General features: G+C 37.8%; 1 protein-coding gene across 1 annotated transcript in view; it reads left to right on the forward strand.

Moving 5' to 3' along the window:
• The window catches only part of LOC128655895 (fucolectin-like), a 60,450-nt gene that overhangs the window by 30,625 nt on the left and 6,187 nt on the right, over positions 1 to 23,638 (forward strand). Inside the window, exons 2-4 of the mRNA XM_053709487.1 lie at positions 5,031 to 5,209; positions 15,169 to 15,249; positions 18,873 to 18,917. Of these exons, the coding sequence (XP_053565462.1) occupies positions 15,183 to 15,249; positions 18,873 to 18,917 (112 nt within the window). The 5' untranslated portion in view covers positions 5,031 to 5,209; positions 15,169 to 15,182. The remainder of the gene's footprint in view (positions 1 to 5,030; positions 5,210 to 15,168; positions 15,250 to 18,872; positions 18,918 to 23,638) is intronic.

The raw sequence follows: 23,638 nt of genomic DNA on the forward strand, positions 1-23,638 counted from the left end.
AGGAGGACAGGAACAAGCGCAGCTAGAGCAGGTTTTTTCCATCCCCCAAAAAACACCAGAAGGGGGAGGAGGAAATCAAAACCAGGACCCCACCTACCAGTACAAGGGGCAGAGAAGATACCCACAGAGGAGGAGAAGAAGAAGGGGGGATTACAGATATGGAATGTAATGAACTTATCCCAATACACCCCAGATATCCATGAACTAGAAGTTTTGAGCCTAGGGTTGACCTTTGTACCTATGGCAGATTTTAACTTGTTTGGAACTTTATTGGAAATGAATAAACTCATCAGAGATTTGACATTGAGAACATTTTTCAATACTCACCCTAAGAGGGGGGTAAATGAGAGTCACAATACCACTCAAGTAACCAAACTATTGGAGATGACAGGGCCATTGAGGGACAGTTCCCTCAAAGAAATTTGTGACATTGGAGTTTTGGAGTCTCTAGAAGGGGGTGGAGGAATAGAGTTACACAGAAGTGTCAGGACCCCTGTTCTTAGGGATAAGTCCTCCTTTTACCCCATACAGAGTAGGGGGACCACCTTCAAGAAATTTCAAAAAAGGGTAGAGGAAGATCTCACGTGCCTCTATTATAAACCTGTTAGAGGCAGAAATAACAATATCACAAACCAATAGAAAAAAAGCGCTCAGTAAGCTAATTAAAAACACTGGTATCATTATTAGGGCCACAGATAAGGGTGGAGCTATAGTCCTCATGGATAGGAGTAATTTTATTGCAGAGGCTGAAAGACAGCTATGCAATCCAGAGGACTATACTGCCCTATCTGGGGACCCAACATGAGCATACCAACACCAGTTGGCCTCCCTTGTAGATGATGGGATGGAATTTGGCTATATTAACCCAGATACCAGAAATTATCTATTGGTATCCAATCCAACCATTGCTACCTTCAGCCACCTACCTAAGGTTCATAAATCGGTGGAAAATGTACAAGGGAGACCCATAGTAAGTGGTATTGGCTCCCTACTGGAAACTTTTGTCCGAATGGTTGGACAACATCCTACAGCCTATGGTGAGCACCTTGTGGAGCCACTTAGCGGATACCAAGCATGTGATAAATCTCTTGAGTAACATTACATGGAAATCTAATAAGTGGCTGACTGTGGATATCAAATCACTTTACACATCCATACCACACACAAAGGGCCTGGAGGCTATACGCTTCTTCATGGATAAATATTATGGTGGAGATCCTGAGTTTGTAGACTATGTAGTGGAAGTTACCAGATTCCTCTTAACCCACAAATATTTCGAATTTGGGGGGAGTTTCTTTCTCCAGAGACGTGGGACAGCGATGGGGGCAAAATTTGTCCCATCCTATGCCAACCTGTTTATGGGTTGGTGGGAACTGTCCCACGTCTTTGGGGAGGGAAACACCCACAGACAAGAAATAGTTTGGTATAGGCGCTTCATAGACGATCTCCTGTTTATCTGGGGTGGATAAGACATACAATTGACTCAGTTTATTGAAAACCTTGATGACAACACTGTGGATATTGGTTTTACCTCTGAGATCCAGACCACATGGGTCAACTTTCTGGATATTGCTCTTGAAGGGATATCCGGTCAAGAGAACAGGACGGAGGTATATTTAAAACCAATTGCAGGAAACACGCTCCTTCATGCCTCTAGCTGCCATCCCCGAAGGGTATTTGGAGGTGTAGCTAAGGGCCAATTCATCCGCTTGAAGAGAAACTGCACTGATTCTTCAGTGTATGAGAAACAGGCGGATGAGCTGGCAGTAAGTCTTCAAGCAAGAGGCTACAGTTCCCTGACTATCAGCAGGGCTAGGAAAATGGTTGAGAGGATTCCCAGAAGTAATCTACTGAGCAATAACAGGAATGCTCAGAGTAATTTAGATGTTACTCATGATACCAATAGGAAAGTTACATTCATCACTAAATATTCTAGACAATATAGTGAAATCTGTCAAATTGTGGGCAAAGATTTTAAACTCCTGTTGGCAGATGATGACAGGGTCAATGTGGTTGACCAAGGAGTAAGGTTTGCCTACAAAAAGAACAGGACTATAGGGAATATTGTAGCACCCACCAGGATTAAATCTGAGGTCCCAAGTGACTCATCTTGGCTTAGGTGTGTTGGCACATTTAGATGCCATCATTACACTTGTATAGCATGTGAAAGAGTGAGCACAGGTGACTCCTTTAGCTCGTCCTTAACAGGTGAAAGTTTCAGGATTAAGTTCTGCCTCAATTGTAAGCAAACTTGTATAATTTATGTGATTACCTGCAAAGAATGCTCCCTCCAGTATGTAGGGCTCAAGACGAGGGAGGCCAGAACTCATATAAAGGAGCATTTGTCTGACATTAGAGCAGGCACTTTGTCCACTCCTTTGATTAAGCATTTTTCTGGTGTCCACCAAGAGAACCTAAGGTTTTTCACTTGGACGATCATTGACAAGGTGCCTTTTAAAAAGGGCCTAGGAGACAGGACATGTGAACTAGGGGAAAGGGATGCCTTCTGGATCTTTAAGATGAGAACAAGGACTCCAGAAGGCCTGATCTCTGAATTTGATCTAATTAACTTTTGGTGAGGATAGCATGGTCCCCTCCCTGTACTGATGGGTATTGTAGCCTTGTACATTATCACTTGGGCCATAGAGAGAGTAATTATTTTATTTATCTATTTATCTTCCCTTAGAATTAGGCATCTAGGTTGTATACCTCCGGTCCGTTTCCAATGATCATGTCCGCACAGGAGACCTATTCACAGTGTATCTATCAGGAGTATGCTCATGTACACATTTAACAACATTTGCACTTATGTATTCCTCTTAGTCATAGATCCCTCTAATCATATATTTCCCTTTGTGCATTAAACACACTTGCTTTATCACTGGTTGATCTGTAAAGTTCTAGTGACGTAGGTATCATTAGGAATGAGAATTCCCGTAACTACATGTCTGTATTATGGTACCGTAGTAATCTCCAATTGCTTTTGAGGATTTATATTATTTAATATATTTACATCCCATTTGTGCGATACTGTGAGTGACAAGACTTAAAAGTACCATTTAGAAGGGCTTGACATTGATCTTGTATCTAGAGAGGGTGTGTTGTTTGTACGTGAACCGGATTGGTCACATTTTTTCAGTGGGTGTATATATCAGAATCGTGCTCAGTGTACATATTTATCAGCATTTGCATTTATATATTCCTCTCAGTCATAGATACCTCTAACTATACGTTCCCCTTTGTGCATTAAGCACACTTGCTTTGCCTCTGGTTGATCTATAAAATTCGTTACGGTCACAGCATTAATGAAGTAGCTATCATTAGGCACAGGAATTCCCATAATCACTTGTCCATATCAGGGTACTGTAGTAATCTTCAATCGTTAATGAGGATTTACAATAACAATACATTAATAATTACACCCATTTCTGCGATATTGTGACCGACGTGACCTAAAAGTACCATTTAGCAGGGCTAAGTTCATATTCTATAACATTGTGAGGGGAGGGAGGAATTCCCCCAACGCTGTTTACAGGTGCTTCAAAATCAGGGGGGAGCAAAGGTTAAAAACCTGATAAGTAGTTTGAGCAATACTATTTGACATAACAACCAACAACTTTGCTATTATCTATTCACCCTGATATAATTGACACCACATAACTGTTTCCTCCATCTATTGTTTGTTGGATTGAGAGCTTGCATTGTGTGGCTGTTTTAGGGACCCAGGTTTTGAAAGGGACCTTGAAGAGGTACCTGGGCTTGTCCCATTTGGCCAGATGCGGTAACTGACCTTTTCATTTTTGCTTTTAATCTTAGCTGAGTGCTTGTAAGTGAATGCTGCACTTTCTCTGTGTGTTACCTCACCGCATGTCACTGCTATCCGTGGTTTAGATAACTCTGATCTAGAAAATTAATTAAAAATGTAATGTAATTTAAGAATCTGTTTAAAACCTTCACCTACTCCAACACATGCATAATTAGGATACAAACTTTCTCTGTGAATACAATCACAAAAAACAAAGGCGCCTCGTAGTGTGATACTGTGGATATGAATGGAGAGATGAATATAAGCTGAATGGATACTCACAAGTGGAGCAGCACCCAAATGTGCTAAGTCAAGCGTAAGTCCACTTGTGAGTATCCATTCAGCTTATATTAATCTCTCCATTCATATCCACAGTATTACACTAGGAGGCACCTTTGTTTTTTGTGATTGTATTCACAGAGAAAGTTTGTATCCTGATCATTTTATATGGCAAAGGGCTGACTCCTGAATCAAGGTGTGATCAATACAGAAAGAGCTGTACCTGTCTAAAACAGCAAGAATATTTACATCAAGAGGATTTAAACACCTTTGGACCCTATTAAGGACTGGTACCTATATTGTATAGAGACATTATCCTGTGTTTTTTATCGTCTGGTCCTCTGAGGTGCTATAGCTCTATATTATGTGTGTTCTTTTTTTGTATGTACTAGACATTGCACCTTTTTGGGTATTTTAATCTAGAACCCTTTATATTATTGTAGTAGTCATCTGTATTGCACCCCCTAGAGCTGACACTTGTGTTCAGCTAGAGTTGTATATACATCCATAATTACTTCACTATCTCTTCAGTCACATCTTCTCCCACAAGTATAAATGCCACTACACCCTTGACCACTTTTAGATTTTCTGATGTGTTTCCACATGCTGTCACTCTACCAATCTCATATACTGTAAACATATAGGACATCCATGTGTTACAGTGGTTTAGAGAAATGGTGCATCTGTAGGCTCAATAAAGTTCATGTCAGTGTTTTATATGTAGCAGATAAACAAAATGGTGAGATATGTTAACTAAAGAGAAATGGCTGCATTGATGGACATTGGTGATGGTGTATTGAAAATGGTTGCAGAACAAAACTTTACTATTTATAGTCATATTGTTTTTGAGTGTTCTTTGTAATTTCTTCTTAACATTGCTTCCTTGTTTTCTTAATTGTAATTAAAATATTTCAACTTTTAAAAGTTTGCATACCATATATTGCAGATTATATCAGCAAACATCTTTCTCAGTTCCGAGCAATGGAGATAAGATTAAGATGATAAATTACGTCATGGACATTGCCCATTTTCTTTAAAATCCAGGAGTATTTATTTCACAGCTAATTTTCACTTCGAGACCAGTTGAGATTCAACAAACAAACAATATTCTAGACTTCTGAGAAGGTAAGTTATAGTGTAAATCTATTGACTTTCAATTTTAAAAATATTATTTTTTTAAAAATATATAAATAGTTGATTTTTTTTTCTTCTTCACTCTTTAACAAGAGTTATTTATCTCAATATAGATATATAGATATAGAGCTATAGAGATAAATTAAAATATATTTATCTTATTATTACTATCTACCATCTATCTATCTTATTACTATCTATCATTATCTAATTATTATCTATATCTATCTATCTTATTACTATCTATCTATCATATATTTATCTACCTTATTACTATATTTCTTATTATCTATCATCATCATCTATCTAACTTATTATTACTATCTATCTATCTATCTATCAATCTATTTATCTTATTACTATCTATCTATCTACCTTATTACTATATTTCTTATTATTATCTATCATAATCATCTATCTATCTATCTATCTATCTATCTATCTATCTATCTATCTATCTATCTATCTATCTATCTATCTTAATTTTACTATCTATATATCTATCTATCTATCTATCTATCTATCTATCTATCTATCTATCTATCTATCTAACATATATCATATTACTATGTATCTATCTAACATCTATCTGTCTTTCTAACATCTATCTATCTATCTATCTATCTATCTATCTCTTTATCTATCTATCTATCTATCTATCTATCTATCTATCTATCTATCTATCTATCTATCTATCTATCTATCTATCATCTATCTATTTATCTTAGCATAACTATCTATTTCTCTTAATCTCTCTCTCTCTTTCTCTTTTTCTCTCTTTCTCTCTCTTTCTCTCTTTCTCTCTCTGTCTATCTCTCTTTATCTCTATTCATCTCTCTCTCTCTCTCTCTCTCTCTCTCTCTCTCTCTCTCTCTCTCTCTCTCTCTCTCTCTATATATATATATATATATATATATATATATATATATATATATATATATATATATATATATAAATATAAATATAAATATATATATATATATATGTATATATATATATATATATATATATATATATATATATATATATATATATATATATATGTCTCTCTTTCTCTCTCTTTCTCTCAGGACTGGTGTAAGAGTTATTGTGAGTAAGTTTAGCACTCAACATTTGTGAAGGAATAGTATAAAGTGGAGAGGTAGTAATATGGGGCATAAAAAAGGATAGATACCTGATGCTCTGTAACTGGTTTAGATTAGCTGATTTTGGGCTAGATTACAAGTGGAGTGGTATTTACCGCTTCCACTAGAGCATTAATTGTGCTAGAAGTAAACTTTTAACGTGTGTTGAGTTGCGCTGGTATTATGAGTTGAAAGTAAAACGTTTTTGCTCTTGTGATAACCCGATATGCACAAACAGGTTACTTCTAGTGCATTTAGACTGTCACCAAGAATATAACCTATTTCCCAATAGAAGTCAAAGGAGAAAAAAAAAGTGGGGAAAAAAACCTGACTCGCCTGCTAACCCAAACTCATTTTCTCATATGCGCTAACCCGACATGAAAATATGAATATTTCACATTCCTGCAGCGTATGTTCTATTTATTCTTAAATACATATTTTATATATATATATATATATATATATATATATATATATATATATATATATATATATATATATATATATATATATATATATATATATATATATATATATATAAATATTAGGGTTGTCACCTCAGCCATCTTTTCCTGGACACTTATGAGTTACACATGCTGCAGGGTGTGCAGGGAGGAACATGTATTGTGTTTCTAGACAGCAATATTTATATTCCTCCCTGCACACCCCGCAGCATGTGTAACTTATAAGTTTTCTGTATTTTAAGGGACGGGTGGCAACCCTAATATATATATATATATATATATATATATATATATATATATATATATATATATAAATCAATGTAAATATTTGCATAGGAAATTAGTACATCTAAGCAAGTATCCCCGCTTGCCCCCAGAAATTCTTAATATGCAATGTTTCCAATGCACAAGAGAATTGTGGGTAAGATATGCAAATTAGGTATGCAAATTCTCAGTTTTTTTGCTTCAAAATACTGTTTTAACACAGCGATCCTTTTAAACAGGAATATGACAGCAAACCAGAAATCACTCACTATACAAGCCTGTTTCGTTCTTTTTAGAACTCATCAGTAGGAGATACTGATGAGTTCTAAAAAGAACGAAACAGGCTTGTATAGTGAGTGATTTCTGGTTTGCTGTCATATTCCTGTTTAAAAGGATCGCTGTGTTAAAACAGTATTTTGAATCAAAAAAACTGAGAATTTGCATACCTAATTTGCATATCTTACCCACAATTCTCTTGTGCATTGGAAACATTGCATATTAAGAATTTCTGGGGGCAAGCGGGGATACTTGCTTAGATGTACTAATTTCCTATGCAAATATTTACATTGATTTAATTTTGAGACATGGAGGATTTTAATTTCAGTTTTTTATCTCCCCCCCATAATTTTAATATATATATATATATATATATATATATATATATATATATATATATATATATATATATATATATATATATATATATATATATATATATATATACTGTATATATATATCTGATGGTAGTTTGGTACAATATATATTTATATCTATATATATACATGATTATATATAGGTATAGATATATACATATATATATATATATATATATATATATATATATATATAGATAGATAGATAGATAGATAGATATATTATATATATATATATATGTATATATATATATATCCTATAATATAAAAGGCCAAGTGTGTTTGTCCGAAGCTGCGGCACAGGACAAACACACCTGGCCTTACCTGACATGCTGTTTGCGGCGGTGGGGCAAAAGTGGGCATGGCTTGATGGGAGCGTGGGCATGGCCGGGCATGGTCGGGGGCGCAGTCAGCGCACGAGAGAGGAGAGAGAAATAGAAAGAGAGGGGGAGAGACAAAAAGATAGGAAAGAGCTAAAGAGATGGGGAACAGCAAAAGAGAGGGAGGAGAGAGAGCAAAATAGAGGGGGAGAGAGAGCAAAAGAAGAGAGGGGGAGAGAGAGCAAAAGAGAGGGGGGAGAGAGAGCAATAGAGAAGGGAAGAGAGGGAGCAAAAGAGAGGGTTGGAGAGAGAGCAAAAGAGAGGGGAAAGAGCAAAAGAGAGGGGGGAGAGAGAGCAAAAGAGAGGGGAAAGAGCAAAAGAGAGGGAAGAGAGAGAAAAGAGAGGGGGGAGAGAAAGCAATAGAGAAGGGGAGAGAAAGCAAAAGAGAGGGGGAGAGAGGGAGCAAAAGAGAGTGGGTGAGAGAGAGAGCGCAAAAGAGAGGGGGAGAGAGCGCAAAAGAGAGGGGGAGAGAGAGAGAGAGCGCAAAAGAGAGGGGGAGAGAGAGAGAGAGTGCAAAAGAGAGGGGGAAAGAGAGCGTGCAAAAGAGGGGGGAGAGAAAGAGCATAAAAGAGAGAGCGAGAATGCAAAAGAGAGGGGGGAGAGAGAGCATAAAAGATAGGGGGAAGAGAGAGCGCAAAAGAGAGGGAAAAGAGAGGGGAGAGAGAGAGAGCAAAAGAGAGGGGGAGAGAGAGCAAAAGAAAGGGGGAGAGAGAGCAAAAGAAGAGAGGGGGAGAGAGAGCAAAAGAGAGGGGGGGAGAGCAATAGAGAGGGGAAGAGAGGGAGCAAAAGAAAGGAATGGAGAGAGAGCAAAAGAGAGGGGAAAGCGCAAAAGAGAGGGGGGAGAGAGAGCGAAAGAGAGGGGAAAGAGCAAAATTAGAGGGAAGCGAGAGAAAAGAGAGGGGGGAGAGAGAGCAATAGAGAGGGAGAGAGAGAGAAAAAGAGAGGGGGAGAGAGAGCAAGAGAGAGCAATAGAGAAGGGGAGAGAAAGCAAAAGAGAGGGGGAGAGAGGGAGCAAAAGAGAGTGGGTGAGAGAGAGAGCGCAAAAGAGAGGGGGAGAGAGAGAGTGCAAAAGAGAGGGGGAGAGAGAGAGAGAGCGCAAAAGAGAGGGGGAGAGAGAGAGAGAGCGCAAAAGAGAGGGGGAAAGAGAGCGTGCAAAAGAGGGGGGAGAGAAAGAGCATAAAAGAGAGAGAGAGAACGCAAAAGAGAGGGGGGAGAGAGAGCATAAAAGATAGGGGGAAGAGAGAGCGCAAAAGAGAGGGAAAAGAGAGGGGAGAGAGAGAGAGCAAAAGAGAGGGGGAGAGAGAGCAAAAGAAAGGGGGAGAGAGAGCAAAAGAAGAGAGGGGGAGAGAGAGCAAAAGAGAGGGGGGGGAGAGCAATAGAGAGGGGAAGAGAGGGAGCAAAAGAAAGGAATGGAGAGAGAGCAAAAGAGAGGGGAAAGCGCAAAAGAGAGGGGGGAGAGAGCAAAAGAGAGGGGAAAGAGCAAAATTAGAGGGAAGCGAGAGAAAAGAGAGGGGGGAGAGAGAGCAATAGAGAGGGAGAGAGAGAGAAAAAGAGAGGGGGAGAGAGAGCAAGAGAGAGCAATAGAGAAGGGGAGAGAAAGCAAAAGAGAGGGGGAGAGAGGGAGCAAAAGAGAGTGGGTGAGAGAGAGAGCGCAAAAGAGAGGGGGAGAGAGAGAGCGCAAAAGAGAGGGGGAGAGAGAGAGAGCGCAAAAGAGAGGGGGAAAGAGAGCGTGCAAAAGAGGGGGGGGGGAGAAAGAGCAGAAAAGAGAGAGAACGCAAAAGATAGGGAGAAGAGAGAGTGCAAAAGAAAGGGGGAGAGAGAGCAAAAAAGAGGGGGGAGAGAAAGCAAAAGAGGGACAGGGAGGGAGCAAAAGAGGGGGGGGGAGAGAGAGCAAAAGAGAGGTGGAGCGAGAGAGAGAGTGCAAAAGAGAGGGGGAGAGAGCGCTAAGGAGAGGGGAGAGAGCACAAAGGAGAGGGGGAGAGAGAGCAAAAGAGAGGGGGGAAGAGAGAGCAAAAGAGAGGTGGAGCAAGAGAGAGCGCAAAAGAGAGGGGGAGAGAGCACAGAAGAGAGAGAGAGAGCAAGGGTTTGGACCACTGTACTGCAAAAAATGGCCCGTGTAAATGTGCTTTAGGACTAGTATATATATAAAAAACATAGAACATATTCTGCTAATATATTTGCAGAATATTGTAATGTGAAATAGTTACAGTAAATATACAGTATAACACTTTATTAATTATGAATATTGCATAAATATGTTTTATCTACTTAATGGCAAATGGCTCCAATGCACTAATATACTGTATGTATGTATGTATGTATGTATACATATATATATACACACACACACATATGTCAATGTATGTGTAAATATGTATTTATGTGTTTATTTGTGTATATGTCTGTAAATACAGATACACATATAAATACATATGTACACATACACATATATATATATATATATATATATATATATATATATATATATATATATATATATATATATATATATATATATATATATATAAATACATGAAAGAAAGCACTATCTGGTCTTTTTGTTGAATATTTAATAAATCAATATTTAATAAATCAATATGCTCACTTCCGAAATCAAGTACAAGTACTCCTGCAAATACTTGGTATCGGCCAGATACCGATACTAGTATCGGTGCAACCCTAATATATATATATATATATATATATATATATATATATATATAGTGATCTTCAACAAAGGACTGCACTCACTGGGTTTCCAAAAAAATACTTATTTATTAGGTAACGTTTCGGGGTTCGGAGACCCCTTCCTCAGACCAGAATAGACATGTAACTAGACACAGTGATTTATAAACACATTAAGCCCCACCCACCACCAAATCAAAACAGTGAATTGCGCCAAAACTGGGGTTGTCATGGTGATAACCCCTACACCCCTCAGTGTAACCATACTACTAATCAAAAAAAGTCACATAAGCCTCAATATTATACAGATGCTAACATAATCATACAAGTCACTACATATGTCAATTAATAAATACATACAGACATCTATGTGTCCCTGTTCAATCATTAGTTTAGTCATTAGATCAGAGGCAAAGGTATACTTAATGATGTCATAGTTAATGAAAGGCATTCAATCATATAAGGCAGATTTATATATAGCAATATATAACAGATATTCACATAGCAATCTATAACATGCAGTCACAAGGGTAATAGAAATGTGTCAAATCATACCCGACATATACTGTTCACTTAGCATAGTGAATTTATATTGTGGATCCATTCTAACTCGTATGTTATGTAAGCTCCCCACAACATAATAAAGGTGGTGTTTATGCAGAGTGTGAATGCCAAATCGTGCTTAAGAATTATGTACCTTATGCCGATAATACCCATCCTACCTTATGTGGCGTATCAGGAGGTCATTTACTTTGAATCAACACAAGCCCCAAGCTTTGTGTAGATAGGATCGTATCTGACTAACAAGTCTAGCCCTTGTAATATATCACGCGCCAACAGTAAACAGTAAATGACCTCCTGATACGCCACATAAGGTAGGATGGGTATTATCGGCATAAGGTTTCTATGTACATAATTCTTAAGCACGATTTGGCATTCACACTCTGCATAAACACCACCTTTATTATGTTGTGGGGAGCTTACATAACATACGAGTTAGAATGGACCCACAATATAAATTCACTATGCTAAGTGAACAGTATATGTCGGGTATGATTTGACACATTTCTATTACCCTGGTGACTGCATGTTATAGATTGCTATGTGAATATCTGTTATATATTGCTATATATAAATCTGCCTTATATGATTGAATGCCTTTCATTAACTATGACATCATTAAGTATACCTTTGCCTCTGATCTAATGATTAAACTAATGATTGAACAGGGACACATAGATGTCTGTATGTATTTATTAATTGACATATGTAGTGACTTGTATGATTATGTTAGTATCTGTATAATATTGAGGCTTATTTGACTTTTTTTGGATTAGTAGTATGGTTACACTGAGGGGTGTAGGGGTTATCACCATGACAACCCCAGTTTTGGCGCAATTCACTGTTTTGATTTGGTGGTGGGTGGGGCTTAATGTGTTTATAAATCACTGTGTCTAGTTACATGTCTATTCTGGTCTGAGGAAGGGGTCTGCGAACCCTGAAATGTTACCTAATAAATAAGTATTTTTTTGGAAACCCAGTGAGTGCAGTCCTTTGTTGAAGATCACTGTGAATATTACTGATCTGGCACCCTGGTTGATGACTATATGACATTGTGAGTGCAGATACACATGGAGGATATATATATATATATATATATATATATATATATAGCGTCAAACGTCCTTACTGATAGCAGAAACAGACTTATAGCTGAACATACAGAGATGCTTCTGTTCCTTAATAAGAACTTGCCACTAACTTTTGAAAAATTATTCTAATTGCTAGATTGCCTGTTATACTGCTAGTTCTCATCTTGCACAATTATGCTCAAAACATACTGTACTCTGAGGAACATCCTTAGCCAGGGCTGGACTGGGAATAAAAAACAGCCTTGGAAAATTATGAAGACCAGTCCAATTTTCTGCTGAGTCAGTAGAATGCATATGCCCCATTTTTCTCAAAGGGGATTACTGGGATACTCCTTCCCAATATTATTTTCAAAATTAAATTATATGACTTTGTATTAAGTACAAATGTCAGATTGATGAGTTATATAGGCACCGTACAACCCAATTGCATCCAGTAATCACCCCTTTAAATTGTAGCTTTCCAGCTGCTGCAGCTGTTATGTATTGTTGTTATTATTAATATATGTTATTGTAATATTTTTATTTATAAACATGTTCTGTGAACTTTGTGACAACAAGCACATAAAACTGTTTTATTATTTCAAAATGTCTTTAGAGATACAGTTCATAATTATAAAGAAGCGATCTTAAATCAGTCTGTATTGTGCTTGGTAAACTGTCATGACATAAAAAAAAGTATCAGTAATTGGTATCGGTGAGTATTTGAAAAAGTATCGGTAATTGGTATCGGTGAGTATTTGAAAAAGTATCGTTAATTGGTATCGGTGAGTATTTGAAAAATGTATCGGTAATTGGTATCGGTGAGTATTTGAAAAAAGTAACGGTACTTGTACTCGGACTTTAAAAAAATGGTATCGGTGCAACCCTTACATATATATATATACAACTTTAAAGATGTATATGTATCTATGTTTAAGTCCTTTGCCTGCCTATTTCTTCTAATACCTAAGATCTCATATCTTCGAGCCCTTATAACTTTAGTGTGCAATATTTTTTTTTAATAATTTTTAGTAGACAGTGTTAATATGAGTAAGTTTACTTTGTAGTGTATTTTTATGTGTTTTTTCTTCTGAGAATGTGGTGATGATTCTAGCGTAAATTGTGATTGTGCTCACACAATGGTGCTCAACTTGTAATCTGAGCACAAATTAACCTGCGCGCAAATGTTTGCGAAAACTCTCGCACAATCATTTGCACACGACTTGTAATCTAGTCCTTTGTAGTTAGGCATCTCTTGGCTGTTTGTGTTAAAGGGACACCAAACCAAAAGTTTTTCTTTCGTGATTCAGAAAGACCATGCAATTTTAAGCAACTTTCTAATTTTCTTCTATTATAAACTTTTCTTCGTTCTCTTACTATCTTTATTTGAAAAAGAAGGCATCTAAGCCAAGGAGCCAGCCAATTTTTTGTTCAGAACCGTGGACAGCACTTGTTTATTGGAGGGTGAAATTATCCACCAATCAGAAAGAACAACCCAGGTTATTCACCAAAATGGGCCGGCATCTAAACTTACATTCTTGCTTTTCAAGTAAAGATACCAAGAGAATAAAGAAAATTTGATAATAGGAGTAAATTCGAAAGTTGCTTAAAATTGCATGGTCTACCTGAATCACGAAAGAAAAAAAAATTGGGTTCAGTGTCCCTTTAAGAGGGATGCATGATATTTAATAGTGTGGACAGAGGAAGGAATTAAAAATGAAGTCTAGACATTAGGTACTAGATAACAGAGTAGAAACAAGACTTGATAAGTAGCCTTAGATAAGTAGAAAACAGGTGAATAGGACAATACTATGGAATACGACAGTATGAACGTATAATTAAGAAAGTCAGCTGAAGTACGGCATTTTCTCCTGCTGCACCCAGTAGAGGGTAAACATTTCTTCAAGTTATGTGTAAGGAATGTCAGAGAGTGAGTTTGTAGTTTTAAATCATAGTGAGTGTTTTATTAACAGACAAATTATTAAAAGTAGGACAGAGATTAGTTGGTGGACAGATGTTTTTAAAGGGACACTGAACCCAAATTTTTTCTTTCGGGATTCAGATAGAGCTTTCCAATTTTAAGCAACTTTCTAATTTACTCGTCATTATGAATTTTTCTTCGTGCTCTTGCTTAACAGACAAACTATTAAAAGTAGGACAGAGATTAGTTGGTGGAGAGATGTTTTTAAGATGGTGTTAGTCTATTGATTTTACGGCTCTGTGGAATATGGAAAGAAGTATAAGTGATAGAAGACTAGTGTTTGTAGTGATGCGACATTTAAGAGGGCTGCGGCTTAAAAGAGGACATGAAGAGTTATTAAAGTGTGAAATAGAACTTCAGTAGCAAAATATCATATCAATCAAGAGTCCATTTTGGTAAATGGGAGTGTCTCTCCATTGTAATAAGGTGTAGGAAGATGAAAGCTGTAGAAACATAAGTTATTTAAAGAGAGAGCCAGGAGATACAAGTGTGCATAAATCTGAGCCTATTGCAGACAGAATAATAACACAGTAAAACAGGTGCTTTCACTCAAGAGAAAAGCAATTTATTTTCCATGTTCTTATGTTTAATGGTTAATATTTTATACATAGACACAATAGCGTGGGAATCTATAATATTTGCATTTATCTGTAAATACCTATAACAGTTTTATTTCAGTGCCAATAAAATTTCTTTTTTTCGTTTACATAAAATATTTGCACAGACAGCCTCTAGGTACTTAAAAAAAAAATGTCTTTTCATTCCCAGATTTCTGTCCAAGAATGTTGACTCTTCTGATTCTCGCCCTATTGGGGACTTTTTCCTCTGATGCTGCCGACATTAACCTAGGTATGTATGGGACCCTGTATCTATTGAAATACAAAATGAATTAAGTAATTAGAGATATCAAATCACTTTGCATATTTCCTTTTTAATCTCTTCTTTCCTTTTATTTTCTTTCTCTCCTTTCGCACTTCTTGTATCAATTAAAATTCTTCCTTGAAAACACCTTCCTCTGTTTTTTTGTGTGTAATTATTGTATGACATTTTACAAGAATTAAATAACTGTGGGAAATAAATGGTGTATAAAGTAATTTGTTGTTAGTAAAAAGTTGCAATGTAACAGATTTCTAATTGTTATATATTGAGTCTATTAATATAAAATGATATAAATATTAACATGGAACAGTCATTTTAGCTGTATGAACATTTCCCTAGTGTTTTTATTTTTGTATCATGTTAAGCTGTACTAGTGCCCAGGGATACCCTTAGCATTTGCAGGGCACTGGGCAAGACAAATTTATGGGGGCCCTCAGTTGAGACCCCTTATTACCCTATCCCCTTTTAGTCAACAGTGTGTCCTATATAAAAAATAACACTATATATTACACCTCCTGATACCATAAACTCTTCTTCATAAACTAAATACAAGATGTACATTGCATCTTCTCAAACCCTCATTCCTGATTAGAGATGTCCCGAATAGTTCACTGGCGAATAGTTTGCAGCGAACATAGCTTGTTCGCGTTCGCCGCGGTGGGCAAACATATGCGATGTTCGGTCTGCCCCCTATTCGTCATCATTGAGTAAACTTTGACCCTGTACCTCACAGCCAGCAGACACATTCCAGCCAATCAGCAGCAGACCCTCCCTCCCAGACCCTCCCACCTCCTGGACAGCATCCATTTTAGATTAATTCGGAAGCTGCATTCTTAGTGAGAGGAGGGACAGTGTAGCTGCTGCTGATTGAATAGGGAAATTGATAGCTAGGCTAGTGTATTCAGTGTCCACTACAGTTCTGAAGGACTCATCTGATCTCTGCTGTAAGGAGAGCACCCCAAAAAGCCCTTTTTAGGGCTACAACATCAGTCTGCTTTTTTTTCCTGTGTAATCTAATTGCAGCTGCCTGCCTTCCAGCGTGTGTGTCAGGCTCACAGCGTATACTGTGCCCACTTGCCCAGTGCCACCACTCATATCTGGTGTAACAGTAGTGTAGATTTAAAAAAAACAACACTTTTTTGACTGTGAAATAATAGCAGTCAGTTTCCTTCAAACATGTGCGTTTCAGGGCCTGCCAGGGCACAGTGTCACCCCAGTGCAACTCATATCTGGTGTAACAGTAGTGTACATTAAAAAAAAAACTAGAAATTTGACTCTTAAATAATAGCAGTCAGTTTCCTTCAGGCGTGTGCGTTTCAGGGCCTGCCAGGGCACAGTGTCACACCAGTGCAACTCATATCTGGTGTAACAGTAGTGTACATTAAAAAAAAAAACAACACTTTTTTGACTGTGAAATAATAGCAGTCAGTTTCCTTCACACGTGTGCGTTTCAGGGCCTGCCAGGGCACAGTGTCACACCAGTGCAACTCATATCTGGTGTAACAGTAGTGTACATTAAAAAAAAACTAGAAATTTGACTGTGAAATAATAGCAGTCAGTTTCCTTCACACGTGTGTGTTTCGGGGCCTGCCAGGGCACAGTGTCACACCAGTGCAACTCATATCTGGTGTAACAGTAGTGTACATTAAAAAAAACCTAGAAATTTGACTGTGAAATAATAGCAGTCAGTTTCCTTCACGCGTGTGCATTTCAGTGCCTGCCAGGGCACAGTGTCACCCCAGTGCAACTCATATCTGGTGTAACAGTAGTGTACATTAAAAAAAACCCCACTTTTTTGACTGTGAAATAATAACAGTCAGTTTTCTTCACACGTGTGTGTTTCAGGGCCTGCCAGGGCACAGTGTCACACCAGTGCAACTCATATCTGGTGTAACAGTAGTGTACATTAAAAAAAACCTAGAAATTTGACTGTGAAATAATAGCAGTCAGTTTCCTTCACACGTGTGCGTTTTAGGGCCTGCCAGGGCACAGTTTCACACCAGTGCAACTCATGTCTGGTGTAACAGTAGTGTACATTAATAAAAAACTAGAAATTTGACTGTGAAATAATAGCAGTCAGTTTCCTTCACACGTGTGCGTTTTAGGGCCTGCCAGGGCACAGTTTCACACCAGTGCAACTCATATCTGGTGTAACAAAAGTGTACATTAAAAAAAAACTAGAAATTTGCCTGGAAATTATAGCAGTCAGTTTCCTTCACACGTGTTAAACGGGGGGTTTGGTCTGTCACTGTGAAGCGGGCGTAACCCTTACACTACCTGATCGATACAACATCATACCTGATGTTTTAAAGCACGTTATTCCAAACAATTTAGGAATGTTAGGTGATTTATGCCCTTTATGGATTAAAACCAGGTTTTAGTCCCCTTGAAACAACTTTTCCATCACTATTGTGGCCAGAAAGAGTCCCTGTGGGTTTTAAAATTCGCCTGCCTATTGAAGTCTATGGAGGTTCGCCAGGTTCGCCCGTTCGCGAACATTTGCGGAAGTTTGCGTTCACCGTTCGTGAACGGAAAATTTTATGTTCACGACATCACTATTCTTGATGAGTACAGGGCTCTCCAAAGTATAGGGCCCGGCGGAAGGTACCCCTCTTGCCCTGCCAAAAGGGCAGGCCTGCTAATGCCCCACAAATGGTGTAAATATAGAAAAATGTCTCCTGATTCATTTCCCTATATCACATCATAAAGTTATAGTTATATTAATAGCTGGTGTGGTTATAGACCAGAAAACTTTAGTGTTAATTCCAATCTTGAGTTAATGATAGTAATGGAGTTTATGGGGCTGATTTATCAATGTCTGGACATTGCTGAATGCCGACAACATACACTGTCGGCATTTAACATTGCACTAACAGTTCTGGTGAACTGCTTGCGCAATGCTGCCCCCTGCAGATTTTCTAGCAGGGGGTGTCAACCAACCCGATCGTACTCGATCGGGCGGATTGATGTCCGCAGCCTCAGAGGAGGAGTCTGAGTTAAGGAGCAGCGGTCTTAAGACTGCTGCTTCTTAACTCCTGTTGCTGGTGAGCCTAAAGGTTATCGCGGAAACAGGGGTATTTGGCCCTATTCGGGTCATGATAAATCGGCCCCTATGTGTTTATTTTGCAATTGGATAGAGTGGTGTTTTTGATAAGTAAGAAGCCTTCTGAGTGCATTTGTATATGGGCATGTTGGATATACTGCTTTAATAAGGTTGAAGGCATTTAGTAGTTAGGTTAGGGTTAAGTGGTTACTTGGAAGTTTTGTGGATCATAGGATCCTCTGTTACTTAACCCCTCAATGACTTACTTAACCCCTCAATGACTAACGTCATTAACGTTACCTGGCACATTCTCAGGGGTTTCAGGGAGGTTGGGGGCTAAGGGGGAATCCTACACTGCAGAATATATATTTAAAAAGCCTTTTATTTTAGTACTGGCAAACACTTGTGAGTAGATTTCATGCAAATTATTGTTTTATATTTGTCCTAAACCGATTCACACTATGTTAACTTCTTGATATATATATATTTTTTTACATATCACCTTTGAATGGTTCTATTTATTATTTTGCTGTTTCCTTTTGTTTCATAGAAAAAAGAGATCTTAGCATGGTATGGAGTGATACGGGATGCGAAAGTAAGTGTCTTGCTACAATGTATCAGTGACATAAAGAAAAGTATTCTGTACAGCAAAGCAGTAATGTCAGTTACCCTCTGAATAGATTTTTCATTCATTAGAAATTTGCTCTGCATTAATGTATTTGTTTAGGGATAGATAAAAGAGACATGAACGCCAACAATTTTCTTTCATGATTCAGACAGAGTGTAAAATTTAGAGTGTACAATTTAGAACGTACAATTGGGAGCGTACAGTTTAGAACGTACAATTTAAAGCGTACAATTTAGAGCGTACAATTTAAAGCATACAATTCACTTGGTATCAATGCAGCAAAGCAATACCTGGAGCTAACTGAGCACATTGGACAAATCAATGACGACAGGCATATAAATGCAGCCACCAATCAGCAAGCACTACCCAGGGTGCTGAACCAAGAATAGGCTGGCTACTATGCTTACATTTCTGCTTTTTTTAAACAAAGATAACAAGAGAACAAAGAGAATTTGATAATAAGAGTAATTAGATAGTTGCTTAAAATGTCATGCTCTATCTGAATCATGAAAAAAAAATGAGCTTCAGTATCCCTTTAATAGCACATCACTTGAGATCACATTAAAATAAAAACAACATTTTAAGCAAAGACATTTACCAAGTGCAATATTTCTTTTTCTGTCCCATACTTATTATGTGAAACACAAACTTAATAGCATGTGGTAATGTCTTAATTAGATTAATGGCTTATTCCTGCCCCCTGGATCTAACATGTCTGTTAAAGGCACACACACATCAAAATGAAACTTTCATGATTAAGATACAGCATGTGATTCTAAACAACTTTCGAATTTACTTCCATTAACAACATGTGCACAGTCTTTTTATATTTACACTTTTTGAGTCACCAGATCCTACTGAGCATGCGCAAGACTTCACAGTATAAACATATATGCATTTGTGATTGGCTGATGGCTGTCACATGATACAGGGGAGTGGAAATAACATAACTTTATTTGTCAGAAACAAAATCTACTACTAATTTGAAGTTCAGACTAAGGGGCCGATTTATTAACTGTCGGACGGATGTGATCCGCTGTCGGCATTTAACATTGCACAAGCAGTTTTGGTGAGCTGCTTGTGCAATGGCGCCCCCTGCAGATTCGCGGCCATTCGGTCGCTAGCAGGGGGTGTCAGTCAACCCAAGATCGGGCAGATTGATGTCCGCCGCCTCAGAGGAGGCATACAAGTTAAAGAGCAGCAGTCGTAAGACCGCTGCTTCTTAACTCCTGTTTCCTGCAAGCCTGAAGACTCGCTCGGAAACAGTGGTATACAGCCCCATTTGGGCCATGATAAATCGACCCCTAAGTGCTATGGCATTGTCTTTTTATTATGCATTTATTTACTGTTCCTTTAAACCCCTAACCAAATGCTACCACCCACCCACCAAGACTGCACATCCTCAGAATCTCTCTTTTAACTAAAACACAATAATAAACCGCAGATCGAGCAAAACATGTATCGGATAGTTAGCTCTGAAGTGTTCTCAATACAGTGCGGTAATGTGTGATTTACGTCTTTTCCAATGAAACATCAATTTGCCTGAACTTGATTTGCCCAATTACTCATGAATTGTTTTGATTATCAGTACCTGGTATTTTTTTTTTAAAGCAGTCTCAGTTTGAAATGAAACCATATTTTTACAAATTTATTAAACCAGGAAAAACATTTTAAAAAAGTGTCATAACCTAAATCTTACTTTTTTTCTAAACTGATTTGTGATTAATATAGTTCCCAAACATAACCTCTAAAAACCAAAAGTAATACAAAAAAATAAAAAAAGAACAAATATTAATAATGTATATCCCCACTTATAGTGCGTATGTAAATGTAAAATGATATTCCCAGAAAACATCTAAGGAAAAAAATAAATAAATAATAAACAAAATATTTGAGATATGAAATAATAAAAGGCAAAGGCATAGATTTATACGCTGTCGGCTTTTAACATTGCACAAGCATTTCTTGTGAAATGCTTATGCCATGCCGCCCCCTGTACATTCGCGGCTAATTTTACCTCAAAAGTCCTAAGTATTCACACCCCATTGTAAAGGACTTTAACCTTTTAATGACCACAGAACTTTTCCATTTTCTGTCCGTTTGGGACCAGGGCTATTTTTACATTTTTGCAGTGTTTTTGTTTAGCTGTAATTTTCCTCTTACTCATTTACTGTACCCACTCATATTATATACCGTTTTTCTCGCCATTAATTGGACTTTCTAAAGATACCATTATTTTTATCATATCTTATAATTTACTATAAAAAAATAATAAAATATGAGGAAATAATGAAAAAACGTTTTCTAACTTTGACCCCAAAATCTGTTACACATCTATAACCACCAAAAAACACGCATGCTAAATATTTTTTAAATTTTGTCCTGAGTTTAGAAATACCTAATGTTTACATGTTCTTTGCTTTTTTTGCAAGTTATAGGGCAATAAGTACAAGTAGCACTTTGCTATTTCCAAACCACTTTTTTTTCAAAATTAGTGCTAGTTACATTGGAACACTGATATCTGTCAGGAAACCCTGAATATCCCTTGACATGTATATATTTTTTTAGAAGACATCCCAAAGTATTGATCTAGGCCCATTTTGGTATATTTCATGCCACCATTTCACTGCCAAATGTGATCAAATAAAAAAAATTGTTTACCTTTCAAAATTTTTTTCACAAACTTCAGGTTTCTCACTGAAATTATTTACAAACAGTTTTCGCAATTATGGCACAAATGGTTGTAAATGCTTCTCTGGGATCCCCTTTGTTCAGAAATAGCAGACTTATATGGCTTTGGTGTTGCTTTTTGGTAATTAGGTCTCTAAATGCCACTGCACACCACACGTTTATTATGCACAGCAGTGAAGGGGTTAATTAGGGAGCATGTAGGGAGCTTTTTGGGGTAATTTTAGCTTTAGTGTAGTGTAGCAGACAACCCAAAGTATTGTTATAGGCCCATTTTGGTATTTTTCATGCCACCAATTCACTGCCAAATGCGATCAAATAAAAAAAAGTTAACTTTTTCACAAACTTTAGGTTTCTCACTGAAATTATTTACAAATAGCTTGTGCAATTATGGTACACATGGTTGTAAATACTTCTCTGGGATGCCCTTTGTTCAGAAATAGCAGACATGTATGGCTTTGGCGTTGCTTTTTGGTAATTAGAAGGCCGCTAAATTCCGCTTCACATCACACGTTTATTATGTCTAGCAGTGAAGGGACTAACTAGGTAGCTTGTAGGGAGCTTGCAGGGTTAATTGTAGCTTTAGTGTAGAGATCAGCCTCCCACCTGACACATTACACCCCCTGATCCCTCCCAAACAGCTCTCTTCCCTCCCCCACCCCACAATTGACCAAGCCATCTTAAGTACTGTCAGAAAGTCTGCCAGCACTAAAATAAAAGGTATCTTTGAATTTTTTTAATTTTGTTTAGCATATTTACATATGCTGCTATGTAGAATCTCCCCTTAGCCCCCAACCTCCCTGATCCCCCGCCAAACAGCTCTCTAACCCTCCCTCTCTACCTTATTGGGAGCCATCTTTTTTTTGTAGTGTAGCTTCCCCCCCCCAAAGACCAACCCCCCACCCCCTCCAAGAACCCTTAGATCTATTTTTTTGCCAATTCCCACCCCCTTTCTCCCACTTTGTAGCATTCAAATTTTCCGTAGTGTAGCAGTTCCCACCCGCTCCTGCCCCGTGCACGTGCCTGCACGTCGCCCCCGTGCATGCGCGGACATCTGTGCGCACTCCCGGCAATCACGCCCACGATCCTGCCCCCTCTTCATACCTGAAGCCATCGATGGCCACCCACCCGCCTCCCACCCACCAACGATTGCGGCCATCGATGTCCGATGCAGAGAGGGCCACAGAGTGTCTGTCCCGGGACCGGCAAGGGATTGAGCTTTGTCTAAGTCAGCATGAAGAGGTTGCCCCCGGTCCGGTTATTTCCCTATTCAGTTTAAGGAAGTTTACTATGAAATCTCATGAGAGTTAAAGAACCAGTCAACACAGTAGATTTGCATAATCAACAAATGCAAGATAACAAGACAATGCAATAGTACTTAATCTGAACTTCAAATGAGTAGTAGATTTTTTTTCTGACAATTTTAAAAGTTATGTCTTTTTCCACTCCCCCTGTACCATGTGACAGCCATCAGCCATTCACAAATGCATACACACTTATTCTTGCACATGCTCAGTAGTAGCTGGTGACTCAAAAAGTTTAAATATAAAAATATTGTGCACATTTTGTTAATGGAAGTAAATTGGAAAGTTGTTTAAAATGGTATGCTCTATCTGAATAATGAAAGTTTCCTTTTGATTGAGTGTCCCTTTAAGTGAAATCTCATGAGATCAAAAGAGTTCATGACCTCAGCACTGTTGATGCTGATTGGATGCTGTTCATTTCTTTATTATTATTTATTAGACATGTGCATGGCGAAAAAATTTGGTTCGGTTTGGATCGATTCGGATTTTTTTGAATTTCGGTTCGGATTCGTTTCAGATTCATTTGGATTCAAATCAATTTGGCTGAATTCGGTTCGATTCGGTTCGGAAATTCGGTAAGTGTTAGGTGGGATGTGCTGTGTATTAGACTAGTATTATGTACTGTATATTAGGTGTAACCCATAGCAGAGTGATATAACCTAATATACTGTACAATACTAGTGTAATCCATGGCCA

This window comes from Bombina bombina, chromosome 4 (genome assembly GCF_027579735.1).
Source record: "Bombina bombina isolate aBomBom1 chromosome 4, aBomBom1.pri, whole genome shotgun sequence".
Taxonomy (NCBI): Eukaryota; Metazoa; Chordata; class Amphibia; order Anura; family Bombinatoridae; genus Bombina; species Bombina bombina.